This window comes from Haliotis rufescens, unplaced genomic scaffold (genome assembly GCF_023055435.1).
Source record: "Haliotis rufescens isolate VD_foot unplaced genomic scaffold, xgHalRufe1.0.p SCAF_1, whole genome shotgun sequence".
Taxonomy (NCBI): domain Eukaryota; kingdom Metazoa; phylum Mollusca; class Gastropoda; order Lepetellida; family Haliotidae; genus Haliotis; species Haliotis rufescens.
In genome coordinates, this window is record NW_025963779.1 from 72,255,413 (window position 1) to 72,280,354 (window position 24,942).

Sequence of the window (24,942 nt, forward strand, 5' to 3'; positions counted from 1 at the left end):
GTAGAACACAACACTCCTATACAGTTGGTGGAATGTTGTGTTGATTCCTGTGAATCTGGTGTTTGTAGAACACAACACTCCTATACAGTTGGTGGAATGTTGTGTTGACTGCTGTGAATCTGCTGTTTGTAGAACACAACACTCCTATACAGCTGGTGGAATGTTGTGTTGATTGCTGTGAATCTGGTGTTTGTAGAACACAACACTCCTATACAGGTGGTGGGATGTTGTGTTGATTGCTGTGAATCTGGTGTTTGTAGAACACAACGATCCTATACAGCTGGTGGGATGTTGTGTTGACTGCTGTGAATCTGGTGTTTGTAGAACACAACACTCCTATACAGCTGGTGGAATGTTGTGTTGACTGCTGTGAATCTGGTGTTTGTAGAACACAACACTCCTATACAGCTGGTGGGATGTTGTGTTGATTGCTGTGAATCTGGTGTATTTAGAACACAACGATCCTATACAGCTGGTGGGATGTTGTGTTGATTGCTGTGAATCTGGTGTATTTAGAACACAACACTCCTATACAGCTGGTGGGATGTTGTGTTGATTGCTGTGAATCTGGTGTATTTAGAACACAACACTCCTATACAGCTGGTGGGATGTTGTGTTGATTGCTGTGAATCTGGTGTATTTAGAACACAACACTCCTATACAGCTGGTGGGATGTTGTGTTGATTGCTGTGAATCTGGTGTATTAAGAACACAACACTCCTATACAGCTGGTGGGATGTTGTGTTGATTGCTGTGAATCTGTTGTATTTAGAACACAACACTCCTATACAGCTGGTGGGATGTTGTGTTGATTGCTGTGAATCTGGTGTATTTAGAACACAACACTCCTATACAGCTGGTGGGATGTTGTGTTGATTGCTGTGAATCTGGTGTATTTAGAACACAACACTCCTATACAGCTGGTGGGATGTTGTGTTGATTGCTGTGAATCTGGTGTATTAAGAACACAACACTCCTATACAGCTGGTGGGATGTTGTTTTGATTGCTGTGAATCCGGTGTATTAAGAACACAACACTCCTATACAGCTGGTGGGATGTTGTGTTGATTGCTGTGAATCTGGTGTATTAAGAACACAACACTCCTATACAGCTGGTGGGATGTTGTTTTGATTGCTGTGAATCTGGTGTATTTAGAACACAACACTCCTATACAGCTGGTGGGATGTTGTGTTGATTGCTGTGAATCTGGTGTATTTAGAACACAACACTCCTATACAGCTGGTGGGATGTTGTGTTGATTGCTGTGAATCTGGTGTATTAAGAACACAACACTCCTATACAGCTGGTGGGATGTTGTTTTGATTGCTGTGAATCCGGTGTATTAAGAACACAACACTCCTATACAGCTGGTGGGATGTTGTGTTGATTGCTGTGAATCTGGTGTATTAAGAACACAACACTCCTATACAGCTGGTGGGATGTTGTTTTGATTGCTGTGAATCTGGTGTATTTAGAACACAACACTCCTATACAGCTGGTGGGATGTTGTGTTGATTGCTGTGAATCTGGTGTATTTAGAACACAACACTCCTATACAGCTGGTGGGATGTTGTGTTGATTGCTGTGAATCTGGTGTATTAAGAACACAACACTCCTATACAGCTGGTGGGATGTTGTTTTGATTGCTGTGAATCCGGTGTATTAAGAGTTATAAGCTCCAGGGAAGGAGAACACTCTGGTGTGCACTGACAGGGGACAGAAGATATAATTGTCATGAACCCACAAAGTTGATTCCTCAATTTCACTCAAACTGAGACAGGACCTTCCCTTCCAGGCTGTGCCGCCAACTGTTTATTTACATTAGCAACAAATTACAAACAATGAGTTTTATCAAACTTTAATAAACATATACATTAACTATTGTTTAGCTTGACTCCACTATACATATATACAAGCAAGAGAAGGCTGTGAACATCAGACCTGGAGGACCTTGTACATTGATCATACTTCTGTGTCAGAAACAGTAAAAGGTAGATAAGGCCACATTTGGACATGCTGATGTCAACTTTACTTTCACTCCTCTAACATTTGTTTGTTTGTTGTTTAACCCCTCACTCAGCAACATATATATTTGGACTCGTCCCAGCCCTACAGGAGGGTTATGAAGGTGTCACATCCTGGGATGGAGCTTGTGATAATGAAGACAAAGGGAGATAACTCTAACTGGTACTCAATGACAGATTCCCATGTCTTGAAACAGCTGTCAAAACACACATCAATTCCGAAATGTTACAGAGTCCTAATATGAAAATCACACAATATCCAATATCAAATTCACCAAAACATCACATCCCTATCCTCTTTGAACTGGAAGGGGAAACAAACTTGAGAATTTTCAACTGTAACTCACCAACCATAAACGAGTAACAAGATTGCATAGTCAGCAATATAGCAATAATCTCATGATGGTCTCTGAGGCATGAGGTTTCTCGTCCATAAACTATTGAATGAAAGCTTCCATTTTGTCATTTTCATTTGACAGCCAGACAGGGATATACATGTATACTATTCAAGAGATGTTAAAGAATGTGAGACTTCTATACACCGCGGTGTACTGACTATTACCTACATGCCCAGCACACAGGAAGTACAAGCTATACTGTTAGGGGCATGACTACTTATAATTGTATCATAGATGTGGTAGTAGTCTTGACAATACCACAAAGAACATCCATTTCTTTCATATGATAGTTAATCCCTCGTGGCATGACTTAATATGAAGTAATAAGAAAGAGTCGGGTGCTCCTTAACTTCCCTTGAGTAGTATACATAATACAAGGGTACCATTTCTTCAGGGAGTGGGGAGAGTGATCATGTCATTGGTGTCCACATGTTATTTCCAAATAGGAAACATCTTATGAACACACAATGCCATTTAGAAAGTGGTCAAATGTAATAAATGTTACATTTGGGATAACACTTTCTTAGTAAATACAGATTCTCGTACTTTTTTGGTTAACTCCCTTCCTCACTCTGGCAGTGTGGGTTCGAATCCAGGACGGGACTCAACCCAAAATGTACGAGAATCTGTATTTACTAAGAAAGTGTTATCCCAAATGTAACATTTGTTACAGGAAACATCCTGTTTCCCACAAAATAGGTTTATCAATCGTAGCAGTGACAAGATTTGCAACTATGTAGACATTGCTCTCATCTACTATAATAAACTTTTCAAGAGAGAAATCATTGATGTTTACAAGTATCAGATTGTGATCATTCTGAGAAAAGTGTTAATAATCTGGTATTTATAGAGTATAGAAAACAGTGCATTGATCATGGCTGGTTAATCTGACTTAATATACTAAATATAATCAAACAAACAAACAGGTTGCTCAATAAACAAAAGTCATCAGAAGATGACAAATTCCCCCAGCCACCACAAATGAAAAAAAGAACAAATTGTTTGACTCTTACTCAAAGTCCAATTTGATGAGAGAACTTCTATCTAATCTGTCTGTCCTTGTACAAGAGTAGTTATTGTGCTATCAAAACAATACCATGGAATAAGGATACAGAACTTTGTATTTCTATGTCAAGTACACACCACTAAGAACAGTAAAAATATAACGCGTTGCCATGGAAACAAAAAATATATATTCTAAAAATCCCTAAATAGCAAAAGGCACCAGTTGACAACCTGGTCTTTGTGTGTGCATAGCTTTAAAAAGAGTGCCTATTGGTTTTAGAAATATAGTCTGGAGAAACACATTTCTAAGAAGCAGTGTTAGATATTGGCATATAGTCCTTGCCAAACTGCCCAATAGTTAAGGTATCATAAGGTAGTAGAAATTTGCCATTATTAAGGGTTTTGCTATATGTTTTAATTACAAGGACTAGTGGACTAAAACAGTTAGTTTCTATCGCTGTGAAGAGAGTCAAAGTCAAACGTGCTGCCATAGAAATGAAAAAATATAAATGCTAAACAGCCCTAAATTGCAAAAGGCACCATCTGACAAACTGGTCTTGTGTGTGCAAAGTGCCATGAAAGAATAGCTATTGGTTTTAGAGACATGGTCTGGACAAGGACACCACAATGAACACAGTCAAAGTCAAACTTGTTGCCTTGCAAAACAGGAAAAAATATAAATGTCCTAAATAGCAAAAGCACCTCTTCAGCCCTTGTTTAATATGTGTACATGTACCAAGTTTGGATGATAAATGTTGAACAGTTTTATAATTCTGTTCCGGAAACGACACCTACCTCCATTTCAGCTAAGTCTAACTTGTTTTCATGGATACAGGGAAAAATGAAATTTTGAAAAATTCCCAAATAGTAAAAGGAACCACTTCTGCCCTTGGTTAATAAATGTACCAGGTTTTGATAAAAAAGTCTTTCACAGTTTTCAAGTTGTGCTCCGGAAATGACTCACCATAATACATTATGAAATGCTATTAAATAGATCACAGGTAGGACAGTATGATGTGAGGTTAGGCATAAAAACATGATTGACACTGTGTCAGCAACGTAACATCAACAGGTCCCATTCAGTATTCAAGACAACAGGTGATCTATGATGTCATCACTTGGGAGCTGGAAACAATACCTCATGATACCGAGCTTGATTTCTACCGCGATACATACATGATTGTTGATTCCTCCTTTGGAAAACATTTTGTTTAGACTATTCGCACTGTCTGTAGACTCTCAGAGATCAACATTTCTCACTTCACGTGCACTATTCAACGTGTTCAATGTTATAAATAATTAGAGTTGTCCGAAATAGCACCAACTTTTAATAATGTAAAGGCACGTGGACAATCAGCTGTTTCCATTTACTTTTTATTTTATGGTGACCAAAATAAGAAAAACTTTGCAGTTTCTGTGTGATCTAGGGTACCCTATTGTGAACAAATAAGTGTGATACATGTTCAATAAATACTGTGTAATAGGAGTATTGTGTCCGCTGTTGTCACTGACAGGAATTCTACAAGCAAGGCATTCTGGGATTCGAACCCATGATACAGGGCCCACCTAAGGGACACAACTCTGCACAGTGGATTAGGCAACAGGGCCATCCGTTGCCACTCCTGGGAGCAGGGATGTGTGTGAGAGATCCTGTCAGAGCTGGTGTAGTACAGCTGTCTCTCGGTGACAGCAGGGATGTGTGTGAGAGATCCTGTCAGAGCTAGTGAAGTACAGCTGTCTCTCGGTGACAGCAGGGATGTGTGTGAGAGATCCTGTCAGAGCTAGTGTAGTACAGCTGTCTCTCGGTGAAAGCAGGGATGTGTGTGAGAGATCCTGTCAGAGCTGGTGAAGTACAGCTGTCTCTCGGTGACAGCAGGGATGTGTGTGAGAGATCCTGTCAGAGCTGGTGAAGTACAGCTGTCTCTCGGTGACAGCAGGGATGTGTGTGAGAGATCCTGTCAGAGCTAGTGAAGTACAGCTGTCTCTCGGTGACAGCAGGGATGTGTGTGAGAGATCCTGTCAGAGCTGGTGAAGTACAGCTGTCTCTCGGTGACACCAACTGGTGGGTGTGTGTGTGCTACAGCTGATCCTCCGTGACACCTTTACTGGCCAGCTCCTCCTGGACCCGAAACAAGTAGGTGTCGTCTGGGTATCCGAATCTGCCAAAAAATAACCAAACCCATAAAGATGTAATATAATTTCAAATGATATGTATTTATATAGCTAGAGTGTAGCATTAAACAAACAAATAAATATTTTGGATTTTCAGACCCACTTCATGTTTGTAAATGGTTACATGCATACATAAATGCAACAACAATGGTCTAAAAGTGATTTCAATAAGGCTGCCGCCGTGGCCATATTGAAATCTCATCAGGATTCCATGAACTTTTATTGAAACAAATGGTGCTACCGTTCATGCAAAGATGATAATGTGGATAATGTTAAGGACTAGACAGGCAATCCATTAGCCTCAGGTTGGGGTGAAATGATACATCGGTGCACCGGTGAATTAATCAGTTTTCAGGTGATGATACGATGCATGATATGTTTTTTTCCGTATCATTACGAGACAATACACTTGCCAAAATAAATTACTTACTCGTCGCAAGCGTATCAAGTTCACTACTATAAATAGATCTAGCTAGTTTTCCTTTTTAACCTGCTCCAAAATATTTATAGTCAAGAAGTTTCCATGCAATTTGATGTAAAGATGTGTATCATGATACATATCGTATCGTGATATGTATTATATCATGACCTATGTATCATGATATGTATCGTTACCGTGACCTTGCTGTATCGTTTCATCCCTAGCCTCAGGTCAGTCTAAATCAGTAGGGGTTCATCATTCAAACTGACAACCTTCCCACGGGGCGGAGACAGCTCACCTGGTGGGACCACCATCCACGTTCGTCTTGTGGTGGATGTCGTTCCAGGTGACCACGTCATCGCGGCCAGTGGTCGCTGACCTTCCCACTGTGAAAGTCAGTTTTCGATCAAAGGCCAGTTGGAGAAGTCGGCACACCTTCCGCCCCTCTCCATTAGCTGGCAAGAAGGCTACACGTGATGTTCCATGGTAACGTCGGCCTGGATGGGGATGATTGTGCTGCAACAGATAATAAATGATATTCTGATGATTGAATATAAACAATGATTTATCAGTCACACTATAGGAATTGATTGTATAGTGTCCATAATCATAATGACTGATTGATGAAAAATATATTATTCAAATGTATGTTTTTTATATTTTAAATGTTCAACCATTCATAAAATCTATCCAAAACAGTAGAGTCATGATAAAAGCAGATACTGTAAATCGTGAAATTAATGTGTCTTCAAATTACCCCAAGCCAAAAATGCTACAATGTACTCAATATCAGTGCGACGCCCCCCACCCCAACCCCCAGTGGAATTATACATATCCTTACCTTAATCCAACCTTAAATAAATCCAACCAAACACAAATAGCACAGCTAATTAGCGCTGAGTAGAGCACCTCCATAAAAAAATAGACAGTGTTTTCATAAAAACAACACACAGTTCATATGTTTGTTCTGTTGATTGGCATTAAGTTCAAAGACAAAATTAATATTTTGGGGGTGCAAAGTGGAACATGGGACCCCTGGCTGGCGATATGTGGCAACTTTATTGATGATAATGCCTAGAAGCATTCAGCCTATTTTCATGATAATCTTGGAGATATCATACATGGAGATTTCAGTGTTAGATTGAGGGAAATCAACCACTGGCACTCAATAACACTACAAGAATACAGAATACAAATGTCAGTTTATGCCACAATTTTGCTACAATTTGTATTGTTTTAATGATTTTAACCGCCAAATGTTTTTGCGTTCCCTAGGACTCACAATGTAAATTATTAGTGTCCATTTACAGTCTGTTTGCCTATTAGATACAATATTGTTAATTGTTATCTGGGTTACATCCAAGGCAGTTTCAATACAAGGGATAGTAAAGTCCGAGGGAAGAGAGGCTGTGTTTTACAATCACATGCATCACCGAGGAGCAGTGTTTTATCTGGCTGATCTACTCTTCCACACAACAACGATCCTCAAACAAACTCAATACCTCTAAGGTTTATGTACCACACAACATCACTAATCACTCTTATGTTTAATTTGTCAGGCTTTCTTGGGCTTGACCTCGTCATGATATGGCTGAAATATTGCCGATGTGATGTTAAACTTTAACTCACTCACTCTTGGGCTTGACATCATCAAACTGTGGGTTCTTCAAGATTATGTGAACATGTTCTTATTATGTTTTACAGAAATATGTCATTAACTTATGTAAAATCCTGAAACAGTCATCAGAGATCTAAGACTGTACTGGTTTAGACTAGTTAATGTGTAGTTTATTTCAACTTTGATAAATGTATGGGACCAATGTGCAATCTGGTTTTGTTTGGTGCAACTAGGTCTTCAGGTCATCATGCACCTAGTGCAAGCTAAATAAATCAAGTTCCTGAAATCAAGCCTTTACAATGTACTTACTGTCTGCCAACCATCTGGGAAATGGTACTGTATGGTGAGGAAGCCACACCCCTCGTATCCAGGTAGGCTGGGGAAGGATGCTGTATTCACAGACATCGTCCCTTGTGGCATGTTGCCAGTGATGACGTCATACACAGTCAGACACGTTGGACAGATGGGCTTACAGCTCCTGAAGCAGTCTTCAATGCATTTTTGGCAAAATTTATGACCACATTTGCCCAACACTTTCATATTTTGGATCAAGTCCATACAGATTGGGCACGTTTCTTCCTCTGCCCTGCCGACATCAGTAACCTTCAGGTCAGGCTGCTCTTCAGGAATAACTCTGTCTGTCTCTTCCAAACCGTCTTGATCTCCACCTGAACTGGAAGTTTCATTGCATTGTCCTCCCCATCCCGAACTGGTTCCCAGATGAGGAGTGTCTCCAGCATCATTACCACTGCTGTGCCCATGGGGCTTTCTACTGGGAACATCACAACCAAGAGAGAGATCTGCAGTTCTGGTTTGCAAATTGGTCATTCCTGGCTCATGGTATAGACCATGGATGGCACCAGTGCCGGCTTTCTCAGTGTCAAAGGCAGCGACCATAGCGCCGTTACTTACTGTTGTGAGTCGATTTGATCTCAGCTGTGGGCCTTTATTCCATGTATAGCTTCGATCAGAGCATTTGTGACCAGAAGCTCTGTGCGTTGTGTGTTCAGCGGAACCTTGTAGATGTTTCTTGGATGATGTCTTCGACATTAGTGTGCCACTGTTTTGTGTTGATGCAGGAGCTGGTTGGCTGTTTGAAAATCATAACCATTGATTAGGTCCAATTTTCAGATGAAAAATACTGCCAAAAGGCACTGTCGCTTAACTGATTTGTGTGTGAATATTTGCATCAGACCATAAAGGTTATAGATCAAGGGTAAACAAGACAATGCAAAGATAAGTGAGTTTGGTTCAACGCTGCTTTCAACAGTATTCCAGTTATATGACAGTGTGTCAGCTTACTGTGGGAGGAAAGCCCAAAGTAATGCAGTAGTTAGACATTTACCATTTCGGTGAAACCCACAAGCATGGGTATGGTGCTGACAAACCTAGAAACATAATTGTGCGAACTGAGATTTGAACCAATGATCATAGGTTTCTGGCATGCCAAATGGACACAACTCAGCTCAAAAAGTTGTGGCACGTCAGACAACCCAAAATAAGTATCAAAAGCGAGTGAGTATGATTTTACGCTGATTTTAGCAATATTCCAGCTATATCAGGCTAGGGGGCACCAGGAATGGGTTTCACACATTGTACCCATATGGAATATTGAACCTGGGCCTTCGGTATGATGAGTGAATGGTTTAACCACTAGGCTAGCTACCCCACCGCCCATAAGTTACTGAAGCTTAGAATCTACAAACAAGACTTTAGAAAAATCAGAAAACGTTATCAGTATGGTTACCATGGTTACTACATAGCTACATAGTGGTGGCAGAATAAGTCTCTGTGAGAGTCAGCTCAGTCTGTGTGGGTCATCCAACAAATACAGTAAACTACAGTTATAACAAACTCAAAGGGACCAACTAATTTTAGTTTGTTCTCTATCGCCATTCATAATATGCATTTCGCCCGTCAGACATCTTTTATCAACTCATGTGACATCATGTTACTCGATAAATAATAATAGTGTGCATTGGACATGTACAGAATATATCCGCTTCAATCACTGTGTTACTTTTGTTAACTGAGGGTGTAATTTGAGGACATGGTGTCAGTACTTCAGAGTAAATGAATTGCTTTCAATTGTTTATTGACGCTTTGAACAGCAGCGCTTGGCCGAGAAAGTTTTGATGGGCAGATTTGTGACACATGTGGAGCTCAGCTCAGGTTTTAACAGTTTGTTATACACTTAAACAGAGTACTACTTGAGTGAGTGAGTGAGTGAGTGAGTGAGGTTTTACGCCGCTTTTAGCAATATTCCAGCAATTACACAGTGGGGGACACCACAAATAGGCTTCACGCATTGTACCCTTGTCAGGAATTGAACCCGGGTCTTTGGTGTAATCAGCGAACGCTTTAACCACTAGGCTACCCGACTTCCTCTAAATTCTGGCATAGAGTCTGATAGTGTTAAATAGATCTTATGGTCTCCTGGACACACAGACATATGCTTTCTGATGACAAGAATTACTTCTTGTTTTAAGTTTGTGATGATCTCACAAAACCTTCGCAGTGTTCTCTCGAGCATCAAAGCTGTGGAGTCAAATGTTACCTGTTAAAACACTTCTCAATTTCCTTGTAGACAATATCTATAAGTTTCACTTGTGGTGTCACAATCTCTACATTGAGAGGCTTAGTATATCTTTTAAGCCTGTCTATTGCATAGCGGTGTAGGCCATCTGCCAATGCTCTGATGGCATCCTCTTGACCGATTTGACCGCTGCCTGGAAAAACATATCAAGATATCAGCATCATGTACATGAACAGGAAACCCTTACAAGTAAGTGCATAAAGAGGATTAAAAATTAAATTCTGTCCAAAGAAATTGGGAAAAAGCACAGTTTTGTCCAATATAAAGATTTTTCAAAAGCCAAAATTGTCATAAATTTAGTGGCTTTTCAACACTGAATTTAATGGAAGAATGCGACACTAAGTATCAAACACTGCATGTTTAACGCCACACTCAGTAATATTCCAGCCATATGATGGCGGTCTGTAAATAATCAAATCTGGACCAGACAATTCAGTGATTGACATCATGAGAAGCAATCTATGCAAATAGGCTGCGATGACATGCATCAATTAAATCAGCAAGCTTGATATTGTTATTCGCCTAAAATGACAAGCATGGGTTGTTTAAGATCAGCTCTAACCCAGATCTTCACCGGCCTTCCTATCAGTAAAACACAGCTGATGTTTGCACAACTACAAAATTAGTTACTAACATGACTTGAATTGGGAAATGTTGCATTCACATTTGGAACTTTTACTGATATGTGCTAAAGACATGAGGCCAATTATCTGCATTAGATATCACCTAGTTAAGTCCCTGAACCATCCGAAATTACATTCCAATTCGAAGTGCAGGAAATATATGCCTCCTGCAATAGGTCTTGAAACAGGGTGATACATGACATCACTTCTTGATACAAATTCCATATGCCTGCTGCAGTTGGACTTGACACCCAAACTGACATACACCACCTTGGGTTTGATTTGAAATTGAGTCATTTTGAATTATTGATAGTACATGTAATATGAAGAGGAAGATAAATATATTTACGTGTCACATTTTGCATGACTGATTTTAAACAAACATAAACAATGAAATACTTAGCCCGATGGCCTACAAGACAAGAATATCTTCTGACACATGCAAATATATTAATCAAATAATCTTGATGAGCTTATACTTAACGGTAGTATAATATTAATTCACATAGACCGGAAAGCGCAGTATGCATTATCAAATCATCTTAATTTCTGTTATAAACATCCAGTGACGTCATCCTATTGTTATCCAGTGGAATTGAATCTCATAAACAGGGATGTTATAATATATAATATCCTGGGGATATTTGCTTTATAATATGTCATAATATCCTGGAGATTTTATATAATATCCATAGGATCTTATTAATACAACTTCTGTTTACATTGTAACATATGAATTTTTCTTGTGACGTAAACGTAAAATCAATGACAAATGTTTTCTTTATATTCCCGAGGATCGAACACACAACCTTCATATCTGTAGCCCAGTGAGGATACCACTAGGCTACAGATGTGCTGATAAATCACAATGCTTTTAAGAATGTCTTTTGGAAGAACCGTATGCCAGCAACAGATATTTTACGCCTGCTTCCTAAGGTTCATGGAAAGTTCGTTGTTTTAAATTTCTTTTTCGGTTTATAAGTTAGATAAAACACTTCCATTCGGGTTTTTATTATATTTAACATTGTAATATCCCTGGGATTTTATATAATATATAATATATAACTTCCGTTCAGATTGTAACATGTAATGAAATGTAAAATCAAATGACAAATGTTTTCTTTATATTCCCGAGGATCGAACTCGCAACCTTCATATCTGTAACCCAGTGAGTGTACCACAAGGCTACAGAGATGTTGATAAGCCGCACTGCTTTTAAGAATGTCCTTTTCAAGATCCGGACGCCAGCAACAGATATTTTACGCCCGTTTCCTGAGGTTCATGGAAAGTATGTTCGAAACATAAAAATGTTGATAAATGTTGTTTTAAGTTTCTTTTTTCAGTTCATAAGTTAGATAAAACACTTCCCCTCGGGTTTTTATATCTAAAACCGTTATCCTTGGGATGCGAGTTTCAAATGTGATAGGAACCCTTGGTCGTGCTTTATTGTACACTTATAATGGGTTAAAATTTAGTTTGGGGATAATTTTAAGGTTCAAAATCGGTTTATAAGGAAGATAAAATACTTCCCCTCGGGTTGTTAAGATATTTAAAACCCTTTCCCTTGGAAAATCCCTCAGGATGCCGGTTTTAAATATCATAACAACCCTCGGACATGTTTTATCCTATACATAAAAACCCTCTGACATACTTTGTCCTACACATATATATAGAATACTAAACGAGCTCCCGTGTAATACCAATTTTATGAAACGAGTGAATAGTTGTGGTATCTGATGAGCGAAAGCGAGTCAGATACCACAACTATTCATGAGTTTCATAAAATTGGTTTTACACGGGAGCGAGTTTAGTATTTTATTTATTACTTGCCATTTAAAACGTTTTTAGAATTATACTGTCGAGTGTGAATAGGCTGACAGCTACACGATCCACGGCATAATCCAATTGAGCTTAACACAGTAATATTTCAAACACGTCAAAAGTTGAAACGTATGAATTTAATACCATACAACAGTCCACCTTTAGAATTCAGGCGTTCGTTCCACAAAATTATCGTAGTGTTAAGGTTATCGCAACTCACATACTTTAACTTAGACCAACGACTGTCGTTGCGCTACAGTACGATCGCCTTGTGGAACGGGGCTTGCACCTCAAAGTTTACAATCACGTCACAATACCCGATGACGTAATTTGTGGAATTTTGTTGCAAGATCCTTCGGCGAAACAATGCCATGTGACGTCAGCCTAGCAACAAGGTTGCTGGGGTCATCGAGTGTGCGTAAGCTCCTCTCAGTGATCTATCATCTCCACACGCAATGTCGTTGAATAAGCCAAGGGATGTTGAGAGCTTTCAATATTTGTTTGTGAAACGTGTTCCCAGAGTGCATAAGCACGCGTTTTGGTATTACACAATGTGTAATACAGCTGTATGTTTATTAAACGGGTGATCTCTTCACGGGCAAGTAATAAAACATTATATTCAGTTTGTGCTCTATGTTGGAACATCGACATCATAGTAGGCGCTTATACAAATATCATTACATTGCAGTAAGCAAAGGAGGATTGAGACATGTCTGACCTTGGGAGTAAAATGTGACATTGTAAGAAACAGGAATTCCTCATTAGCTGAGATCAATGTCTAATGACAGCATCACATTTAAAGTTTGTTACATTACTTTGATGTTGTCAGTTGAGTATATTGTGAACATTAGTCTCTACATATAGAATTTTCATTGTAACGGTAAAACCAGGAGCGAGGAAAATGCCCAAGGGCTTTCCCCGAGCTCAAGGTTTTACATTTTCAACCACAACCTCGTGGCATGTTCTATCAAACTTGTGAACTGTCTACATGGTCTAAATGTAAGAAATACCCGGAAAAAAACCCCAAAACATGGAGATACCTTACAGTGAAACAATACAGCATGTTGTGGTATTCGATCCAAGTGTGCGAGAAAAAAAACACATGCAGCATGGACCAGCTGGAGTCATGACATGTAAAATTGAACAACTTCTCATCACCTGCCCCGGTAGCTCAGTGGGAAAACAGTGGGTAACAAAACTTACCACCATATGTGAGGTTGCAGGATTGATTCACGTCATGGCATATTCACGTAAAAAGAATTGTGACTTTCAACAAATCAAAAAACACTATTGTGTTCATATCAAGAGGCCAGTTTATATAACGTCAATTGTAAAAGCTATGTATTACAATCAAAATGTAAAACAGCAGGATGAGGAATGACCTATTTCAAAACCTACGTTTGGCAGAGAACCGCTTCAAAACCTAGGTTGGGAAGAGAACCGCTTCAAAACCTAGGTTGGGAAGATGAGCTGATTACTAGGTTTACCCGAGGTTGTCAGGAAGCTAATGCAATATAGGGTGACACGGTGGTAGGTTCATAAATTAGTATTAAGCTAAAATAGCCTGTAGGCATTTAGTTTGATTTCATGTGCTTGTCCATGGCGATTCAATATAAATTAACAGTATTGTGAGAAGCAACTAGACTACTTCCTTAAATGATTATCTAAACATGCTAAAAGGCAGGCAGTCAATAATCTCTCACCTGTACCCAGCAATGGAACAGCTACTGTATCCACTTTGAGGAGATCTGATCTTTCAAGCACTTTGCAATACAGCCTTCTGACATCGCTGATAGAGCCACGATTAACAAGTACGACCGTGTGCAGCACATATTGGTATTTAACAAGATCACTTTTTATGTTTGTAACATACACTTCCCCTCCCTTTAAATGTCCTCCATTTGTTGTAAACAATTTTTCTCTTCTTTCTTCAAATGGCGTTCCAAGAAGATGAGCAATAGATCTTGTCACCTGACTCATAAGAATAACTTGTAGTCCCTCTCCAGTTGTGATGGCATCTGCTTCAGATTTAGATATGTCGCCGGAATATATGCGCACATTTATTCCAAGGCCGGTGTCATATCTCTTTTCTCCAAAACAATCAGCGCCATCTGCAGTTGCCCCACCACAGGCCTGATGACCACGATCTGCATCGGACCTCCTAACATCTTGCTGTCCCTGGAATGTAGAACCCATCTGTTAGGGTGACATGATACATGACTGTAATACTTGAGGCATGATATGTATTGACACAGGGACTTATCCAGGATTCCAAACTTAGTGCCCTTGGCAAGTAATTTGGTAAAATAAGTTGAAAATTTTGCAGCAATAATTTGTATATTTAAATACTTATCCTATCTCGCACTATGCATTTCTCAATTCTTTTTTCAATCCTAAGTGGAAATGTGGTTAAACAAAGGCTTCCAGCTTCTAAAAAGCAATCCACCCAAACACACCTAGCGTCACCATGGTTACCACCCAACAATCTGGGTCATTCACGCTCTTCGTGCTGGTCAACCTACATGCGCTGAACACAGATTCTCTTTCAAGAGCTAGTAGGCTGGAGGAATTGTGATATGGGGATGGACGGGCAGGCTACAGCATGTAAAATAATAAGATAAGTACCGTATTTGTCGTAATAAGCGCCCAGGTTGCTCTCAAAATTAAAAATAGGGGGCTCTAATTAGAATCTGATCTTTTTGAAATAAATAGAGTTGAAAGATAATTTTTGTGGTTTATGCTGACAGCCTGAAGTACGTATTATACGCGAATAGGGAAGGAAGCAGTGCGTATCATATGCGAATAGGGGTCGGAAGGTGTGCTAATTGGGATTGTTCACTAGCCAATTTATTAGCAAATCTCGACGTGGGCGCTTATTAGAGCAGGGCGCTTATTACGTCGAATACGGTATATAAATATACAATACATTGTACAAATTACAAATTGTTTAACTTATCCTATCTCCCACAAAGCATTTATCCCATGGTTGGAAGGTGGGGCATCCCAGCCTAAAAAGACAACAACCATAGGATATACACAAGGAAGCTGGTGCTAAACAGTGAACAATATAAAGTAACACTGTCTCGTGTCATAAAGACAAAATAGTGCTGTGACCCTGATACGTTGAACAAATGAAACACATGAAATCGGGAACATGTGAAACGTGTTCATACGTAAAGGAGCGGAGTGTAACTGAAAAACATTGGAAAAAGTGAAAAGCCAACATGGATTCTCTTGTGAGAGCACGTCACATCACTGTTGCGATTAGAAAGAGAATGAGTTGGCTGGGGAAGCCATGTGTTCATGTGTTGGTTGTCCGGCATGAAAAGCGTGCATGACCCAGATTGTCGGGAGGTGGCCATGGTGACGTTAGGTGTGCTCAGCTGGAAACCTTTAAGTACGTTTCCACTTAGAATTGAAGTGAGTGAGTGAGGATGGTTTAACGCCGCTTTTAGCAATATTCCAGCAATATCACGGTGGGGGACACCAGAAAACTTAGAATTGAAAGAAATGAGAAGTGCATAGGATATAATGTAATTTTGCTCAAATTGGTCAGTGACATACAAGTCACTCTATAAATCCATAATATTAATTATTACTGTACAACATGAATTGTGAAATTTTGAAAATGTTACTGACACTGCCTCAAGGTAGGTCTAGATAAATCTCTGGAGATATTTGTGCTGTTTTGCATGAAATTCTTCATAATTCATTTGGTCCTGCTGACAAAAGGTCATTGGTGTCAATTTTTTTCGTTAAACTAAAACATGACAGATTAATTTAAGCTTGTTCTAACAGTGCCATGCAATCAGATTTAACATTTTATTTGGTATAGCAAACTTAACCAGACTAGTTACTGGCCCAGAATTTTGACTACTTTTTGAAAACCAGTAGGGAAATCAAATACGAATCAATACACGGGTAGGCTATTGTGTATCGTATTGTCAGGGAATACACGGATAGGCTATTGTGTATCGTATTGTCAGGGAATACACGGGTCCGCTATTGTGTATCGTATTGTCAGGGAATACACGGGTAGGCTATTGTGTATCGTATTGTCAGGGAATACACGGGTAGGCTATTGTGTATCGTATTGTCAGGGAATACACAGGTAGGCTATTGTGTATCGTATTGTCAGGGAATACACGGGTAGGCTATTGTGTATCGTATTGTCAGGGAATACACGGATAGGCTATTGTGTATCGTATTGTCAGGGAATACACGGGTCCGCTATTGTGTATTGTATTGTCAGGGAATACACGGGTAGGCTATTGTGTATCGTATTGTCAGGGAATACAGAGGTAGGCTATTGTGTATCGTATTGTCAGGGAATACACAGGTAGGCTATTGTGTATCGTATTGTCAGGGAATACACGGGTCCGCTATTGTGTATTGTATTGTCAGGGAATACACAGGTAGGCTATTGTGTATTGAATTGTCAGGTACACGGGTAGGCTATTGTGTATCGAATAGTCAGGGAATACATGGGTAGGCTATTGTGTATCGTATTGTCAGGGAATACACAGGTAGGCTATTTTGTATCGAATTGTCAGGGAATACACAGGTAGACTATTGTGTATCGTATTATCAGGGAATACACGGGTAGGCTATTGTGTATTGTATTGTCAGGGAATACATGGGTAGGCTATTGTGTATCGAATTGTCAGGGAATACACAGGTAGGCTATTGTGTATCGTATTGTTAGGGAATACACAGGTAAGCTATTGTGTATCGTATTGTCAGGGAATACACGGGTAGGCTATTGTGTATCGTATTGTCAGGGAATACACGGGTAGGCTATTGTGTATCGTATTGTCAGGGAATACACGGATAGGCTATTGTGTATCGTATTGTCAGGGAATACACGGGTCCGCTATTGTGTATTGTATTGTCAGGGACACGGGTAGGCTATTGTGTATCGTATTGTCAGGGAATACATGGGTAGGCTATTGTGTATCGAATTGTCAGGGAATACATGGGTAGGCTATTGTGTATCGTATTGTCAGGGAATACACGGGTAGGCTATTGTGTATTGAATTGTCAGGGACACGGGTAGGCTATTGTGTATCGAATTGTCAGGGAATACACAGGTAGACTATTGTGTATCGTATTGTCAGGGAATACACGGGTAGGCTATTGTGTATCGTATTGTCAGGGAATACACAGGTAGGCTATTTTGTATCGAATTGTCAGGGAATACACGGGTAGGCTATTGTGTATCGTATTGTCAGGGAATACACAGGTAGGCTATTTTGTATCGAATTGTCAGGGAATACACAGGTAGACTATTGTGTATCGTATTATCAGGGAATACACGGGTAGGCTATTGTGTATTGTATTGTCAGGGAATACATGGGTAGGCTATTGTGTATCGAATTGTCAGGGAATACACAGGTAGACTATTGTGTATCGAATTGTCAGGGAATACACAGGTAGGCTATTGTGTATCGTATTGTCAGGGAATACACGGTAGGCTATTGTGTATCGTATTGTCAGGGAATACATGGGTAGGCTATTGTGTATCGAATTGTCTGGGAATACACAGGAAGGCTATTGTGTATCGAATTGTTAGGGAATACACAGGTAAGCTATTGTGTATCGTATTGTCAGGGAATACACGGTAGGCTATTGTGTATCGTATTGTCAGGGAATACATGGGAAGGCTATTGTGTATCGAATTGTCTGGGAATACACAGGTAAGCTATTGTGTATCGAATTGTCAGGTGAAATTGGCATTGAATGAATACTGAAAATCTTGAAATTAATGTGAGCATGAATTAAATGCGAAAAATGAGAGTGGTCTTTGTTCGCATTAATTAACTTCAAATTTATGTCTCCAAATTACTATGAACAATAAGACGACCTCACTGCACACTTTGAATAGCGGAAATACCAACTTGAATATAAACACAAACACAGTTTTTTGAGCAGCAGTTGTAACAAGTATATGTAACAATGTCATTCAAAGATTAGGAATTACACAATGGGCATCCGGTGAATGATTACTGCTGGGGTCAACAGTTCTACCTACTTGTGACAAGCTATTTGACACCTTCTCCTCATCATGCTCATACGAATCACTGAACTGTTGTTCATTCAATTATTTTATTGCCTTTGAACGTCCATAATGCCAGTCAACAGAGTAAACATATTAAAGACGTTGGATACCATTGTTCATGCGCATACCGGACGCGCATGTAACGGCGAGTACCGGTATTTGTAATGCAGTTACATCCCTTTGACTTGCGGCTAATTGCCTAAGAAATGTAAATTTGGGCAAGAGTTACATCCCCTGATTCATTATTTTAGGGGTAGGCTGTGTTGATCGAAAATAATTTGAATATCCTCTTGTAACATGTTGTTTTTATTTTATAATTTTATTTTACAATGAATAAACATTAGAAATAAGCCAGTTTGAAAAATATCTTGATTTTGTCAAATGCTTTTTTGACTGATGAATCAATTTTTGGGGAAAATGTGCTTTTCTTTAAGTCAAAAGATGTGTGAAATTAAAAATGTGTTGAGTTGAATTTTCATTTTTCTGGTTTGTGTCATATCAATACTGTAATATGTCTATTTAAAAACACTCATTTAATAATCAAACTTTAAAATGACCATTTTATTGGCAAAATGTTTTTATCATCCGGCGCCTCTAGATGGCGCCACTTATTAAAAAAATGCCGTGGTGACTTGGTTTTTTTATTGCGTAATTTGATTCAGGACATATTTTCCTACAAAATGATACCAAATATACCCATTTCTTGAATTTTTTGTATGGAACCTCTTTAACTGTGTATTGTTTTTTACAGGAGTGCTCTACTCAGCCCTAATAAGCAGTGCTATTTGCTGTTTGATTGGATTAAGGTAAGGATATGCATCATTCCACTGGGGATCAGGTGGGGTGGGGTTGGGGGGAGTCGCATTGATATTGAGTCTCATTTTTGGCTAGGGGTCAGCAGTCGTATTAATTTGGAGATGCATTAATTTCCAGATTTACAGTACATCAGAGAATAATGACTCCCCTACTCATATTTGGCTAGGGGTCATCAGTCGTATTAATTTGGAGACGCATTAATTTCCAGATTTACAGTACATCAGAGAATCATGGCTCCCCTTCTCATTTTTGGCTAGGGGTCAGCAGTCGTATTAATTTGGAGATGCATTAATTTCCAGATTTACAGTACATCAGAGAATCATGGCTCCCCTACTCATTTTTGGCTAGGTCGAGCGGATCTGCCAAACCCTCAAAGTCTGAATGATCATTTTGTAAGTCGTGGCTAACGACTTTCACTTGGTTGACATACAATGAGGATTTGCAGATTTTATTGTTTTCAGTAGCTAGTCGTATATTGAATCTTGATTGACCGCCATTTTGCTTTCTGTGACGATCGATATCAAATTTTTTTATAGTCAATAATTAAGAACAGATGAAAAAAGTATTCAAATAACTATTAGTATCAACGATATTTTAGTATTTATGATTATATTATCTGTCTTGTTTATAAATAATCTTTAGTTTAAAAAAAACCTTTTCCCGTGAGGTCACGTGATAACCAAATATGGGATAATAGTCTCGATCTAAATGTTACAACGCGTACACTTGAGCAGACTCATGAATATTAATTAGACCGTTCACTACGTTAACAGATCGTTATTATAACAGAAACAAACGTATGTTTTCCATATATATCTAAAAAGATATCATTTGTTATTAATTGTCTCGTGAATTAAACAAATTAAATTGAAACAATTCATAATTCATCATATTATGAATACGTAACAACTTGTAATGTGTGTGTAAAAAGTCGTACTAAAATACACGATTTGCAGGGGGCGTGGCCTAAATGCAAATATCCGATTGGGATTTTAAATTTTCCGGACCCCTGGGTCATCAGTCGTATTAATTTGGAGATGCATTAATTTCCAGATTTACAGTACATCAGAGAATCATGGCTCCCCTACTCATTTTTGGCTAGGGGTCAGCAGTTGTATAAATTTGGAGATGCATTAATTTCCAGATTTACAGTACATCAGAGAATCATGGCTCCCCTACCATCAATGATGCATGACCAGCAGAAGTCCCTTGTACAGGAGTATCCACTCTGCATCCGGCCCCGGCGAGCCCCTGGGACATACTTGAGGTGTTGCTTGAGACAGGTGGTCCTGTTGTGGATGATCGATTGTCATTGTAACCGTTATAGAAACTGCTTTTCTGGCTTTGGTCGGCCATACTTCCCTGTGTAGAGGGTGTCCAGCGTCAGTGAAGTTTCATCAGATGAGTATTTTTGTTTTTTCTTCAAAAGAGTGTCCACTGTTTTCTGGAACAGTAAAAGATTTGAAATAAGAATCAATGTCACAACAGCACTGACCATGGCCCTGTTCTCATTAGCAATATTTGTAGAACCATGGCTTGGCTAACACGACAAAAACAGTCATAAAAGATAACCTGATACACACAAAATATATTCTTTTGTGACATATGAGAATGCATTGGAATCACATGATAAAACTATCAACAAACAACATGTGGTGCCAAAGTTTTACAACACAAAACCCCAAATATAAGATATATATGCGATAAATCGTAAAGTATGAATTTTGGATATTTCACGATAAAATATTGTTCTATCATGTCGTCATTTCTTGAGATTTGAATATGCGCTCACAACTTGATGACATCATATGTTGTACAATGTTATTTTTGAGAGGGTAGTGTCTAGTGAATTGTTCCCGTTAGATGTATCTGGGGTACGTAGATAAACGCAGTGGCCGAACGATTGAATCAAAAGTGGGAGAGATATGACAATCAGTATTAGAAGAATATGCAGGAAATATCTAATAGACTTCTGCGTAAGGCATACAAAATGTTATTTAATCTCGATTCAGTAAGTAGACAGAACTGGGCAAGTTATAGGGAATCTCACCCGAGTGTCTTTTGATATCAAATATATCAACACGAGTTGATAAAAGTGGAAAAATTCCGAGGCTTGCTGAGGATTTTTGCCACTTTTATCAACGAGTGTTGATATATTTGATATCAAAAGCACGAGGGTGAGATTTTATTTATCATCCAACATCATTCTTTCAACTTTTTCAATTTGTAGACAGTAATTAGCAGTGTCTTCAGTGTAAAAAGTACTGCAAACAGCTTCAGTAGCAGAGCCATTAGTGATGTCATTTGATTGTGACGTCATGGTAACCAGTGACGTCACAATGGTCTACAAAGCATTGTGATGTAATTTCATTGCAGCGATATCTACAGTGTAGATATCGCTTGATCTCATCAAAGTGATATCTCCTGTGGGAGCCAGTTTGGGATGATAAAAGTTAGTCTTATACTGTTTAATTCAGGTCTTGGCTATGCTTGGCTTTACCAAGATGTTTGATGTATAGTTTTCTTTACCATCTTCAAACCAGATTGAATGATATGTACAGCCATGAATGGACAAATACATTATCATCTATTACAGCTAAAATGGATAGAATTATCATTAAACCGCCTGTATGTTCTCAGAAATGAGCAGTCCACTGTTACTTGATAATGCCCTCATATTGCTTGACGACGGGCCATTATCCGATTGTTGTTGGGTGACATCACATGGCGTTGAAAAGTGATGTCATCCTGATTGTTCTCATCTTCCCGAGGCAAGAGAGTAACTGACTTTCAAAGTCCAGTTTCCACCCTTGCCGAACTAGGCTGGAATTACTGTAGCGCCACCAGTGGCTATTACCAGCTATGTCCCTTTTAAGCCTCTCCTATGGACCAGTCAGATTCCACCTCTCGTATCACTTGCGTTTGCTTCACACAAAATGGTGGCGCCCAGTCAGGACGATCTGATCGATAATCAATATCTATATTAAGATAAAACGTGTCTTACATCGCGAAATGCATCAAATCACGTGAGCATCTTGATTAAAAACATGAATTTTTTTTGAAAATATTTGCTGTCAACGTGTTGGCGGTGCACATGCTTTGCAAATCCTGCAATTGACCGAAATCTGAACGACAGTTAACGAACCGGATTTCGATTTCGGTGCGCGACTTTTATTGGACTATGCATAGACTCGTTAGTCCAGCCAAAATGTAACTCCATAATACCAGCCTAGTTCCGCAAGGGTGGAAACTGGACTTTTATAGGTAGTTAACTCCCTTGCCTCGGGGAAGATGGATTGTTCTATGATGTTTCTATATTTGTAAACCTGGGTCAGTGACATTTATTGTGTTGACTGCAGTAAATGTTTCAAAACCGATATTGTCGTTTATTTTTATTTGATAACAAATTCTATCCATTTAAGCTATAATAACCCTTATATAACCCTAATTACACTTTTAGTACTAAATGCAAATATTGCGCACAAAATAGATTTGAGCTTGTGTACATTTGCTACAAAGCTTAGTTTTAACACAGGAGACACCACAAATTTCTAAACAATATCGAAGAACTGTATCATTTCACCTTTATATGTTCATACTAAGAAGATAATCAAAAGCAATTCATACCAAAAAAATATGTAATTCGACCGTCAGTGAAACAATTTGTTTGCCTTAAGGCAACCTCAAATTATCGAGATTTAAAAACTATTTCTATTTCAAATAATCCTTCAAGTCCAGAAATGTACTGAAACGAAACACGTGAATCAATTTGTAAAATGATCCTGTACTGCATTGTACGCACTTCATTTAGGGCCATGGCCTTCCATAAATTAACATTTTAATTTAATTTTGAATTTAAAGTTAATAGAGAATATTTATTTTCTAAATCAGCAAATCCCTTCCTGATCACATGAACTTTGAAACTGATCAGCACAGACGTGTCAAGAGTGAGTGAGTTGGGTTTAACGCCGCTTTGAACAGTATTCCAGTTATATCACAGCGTGTCAGCTTACTGTGGGAGGAAAGCCCGAAGTGATGCAGGTCTCAGACGTTTACCACTTCGGTGAAACCCACGAGCACGGGTATAGTGCTGACAAACCTAGAAACATAATCGGGGCGAACCGGGATTCGAACCCACAATCATAGGTTTCTGGCGTGCCTAAGGGACGCAACTCTGCACAGCGAATCGCGGCCCCTTAGACGACTGGGCCACCCGTGCCCCCAGACGTGTCAAGACGTGTCCTCCAGCTCATATAACATTTAGACAGTAGAAATAAAATCAAAATAATTAATCTATTTAGACATGTACTTTTCGATGATAGTTCTACCTGTGCTTGTGTCACGGTACACAAAAGACATTTGGCGACTTGCCAACTAGCTGTGTCGTGCGCAACACCCACTCGGCAAAGACTGAATGAGGACCCGGTATAAACACTGCGCAGTGTAAAATAATCAAAAGGGGTCATTTAGTGTGTTTAGTGATCTATGGGGGGCCTCGCATCCAGTGAAAAGGGAAAGCAAGAAATGACACAGGATGTAAGGTCTACCCCGCTGACAGTGACACCGCAGTGAACGGTTCATTCCTTGACGAAGTTTGAACCAAAGAACAGGCGACCGTTGAACCACTCACCTCGTATCACAATTACAGTTTAACATTGAAGTCAACTGTGACAGCAGTTTGAATGAATATATTAGTTGTCTTATCACTTACAAAGTGAAGTTCTCCTATTCCTATTTCAGCCTCATCTCATGTTTTGTCGTATCATGGCTTTGCACAACAAACCGAAAGAGAGAACACCCGGAAGTGCTTGTGTGCTTATTCGATTAAAACTCGAGAAGCAGGCAGCCAGTCCAACAGGTCGGTGAAGCGCATGTAAAATCATGATAATTCCCTAGCACGTCGGTCAATCCGCGGTGTTGCTTCCATTCCCAGCCATGTATAGACCATGAAATTATCAACGTCTTGCCAACAGATGCATTTTTTAATGCAAATAGGGCAATAAGACACTTCTAGATTGATATAGATAATAAATATGGGCTTTGAATGACTTCAATCAAAGTTGCTGGGACAGCTAATTCCTCCGAGCATGGTGTATCCTGGAACTGGCACCGGCCGAAATGTCATGCAAGATATGTTGTGCTTCAAGTTAGTATGAGAATATATTTATATGGGTTAGGTCAAAGAAAATTATGCTGCTGTCTCTGCTAACACAATGGTATGTGGATGTTTGCACTCAGATAAGCAAACCCATCCCGACATTGTTGGATGGATTACGTACATATCAATGCAACTGAACACTGAGCATGCTGAGTCGTGCGTCAGTAGAGAGACTATTTTGGAGTGAGCGAGTTATTTAAAGACGAGAGCCTTATATATACACACACACAC

General features: G+C 39.2%; 1 protein-coding gene across 3 annotated transcripts; it reads right to left on the reverse strand.

The window, feature by feature from the left end:
• Nucleotides 1-1,843: 1,843 nt before the first annotated feature.
• Nucleotides 1,844-24,364, reverse strand: LOC124139724. Of its 3 annotated transcripts, XR_007222374.1 has the most exons (8): nt 24,184-24,350; nt 20,733-20,997; nt 14,383-14,857; nt 10,197-10,368; nt 7,949-8,729; nt 6,320-6,537; nt 5,445-5,587; nt 1,844-5,383 (listed from the first exon to the last, which is right to left on the reverse strand). XR_007222374.1 is itself a non-coding variant. In XM_046507019.2 (7 exons), the coding sequence occupies exons 2-7, from the start codon at nt 20,907-20,909 to the stop codon at nt 5,506-5,508; spliced, it is 1,905 nt and encodes a 634-aa protein (XP_046362975.2). In that variant the 5' UTR covers nt 20,910-20,997; nt 24,265-24,364; the 3' UTR covers nt 1,844-5,505. The 3 variants fall into 3 exon arrangements, 2 of the variants coding, with proteins under 2 accessions (XP_046362975.2, XP_046362974.2); XM_046507019.2 differs by having other exon boundaries at nt 1,844-5,587; nt 24,265-24,364; XM_046507018.2 differs by having other exon boundaries at nt 1,844-5,587.
• Between the last annotated feature and the right edge of the window lie 578 nt (nt 24,365-24,942).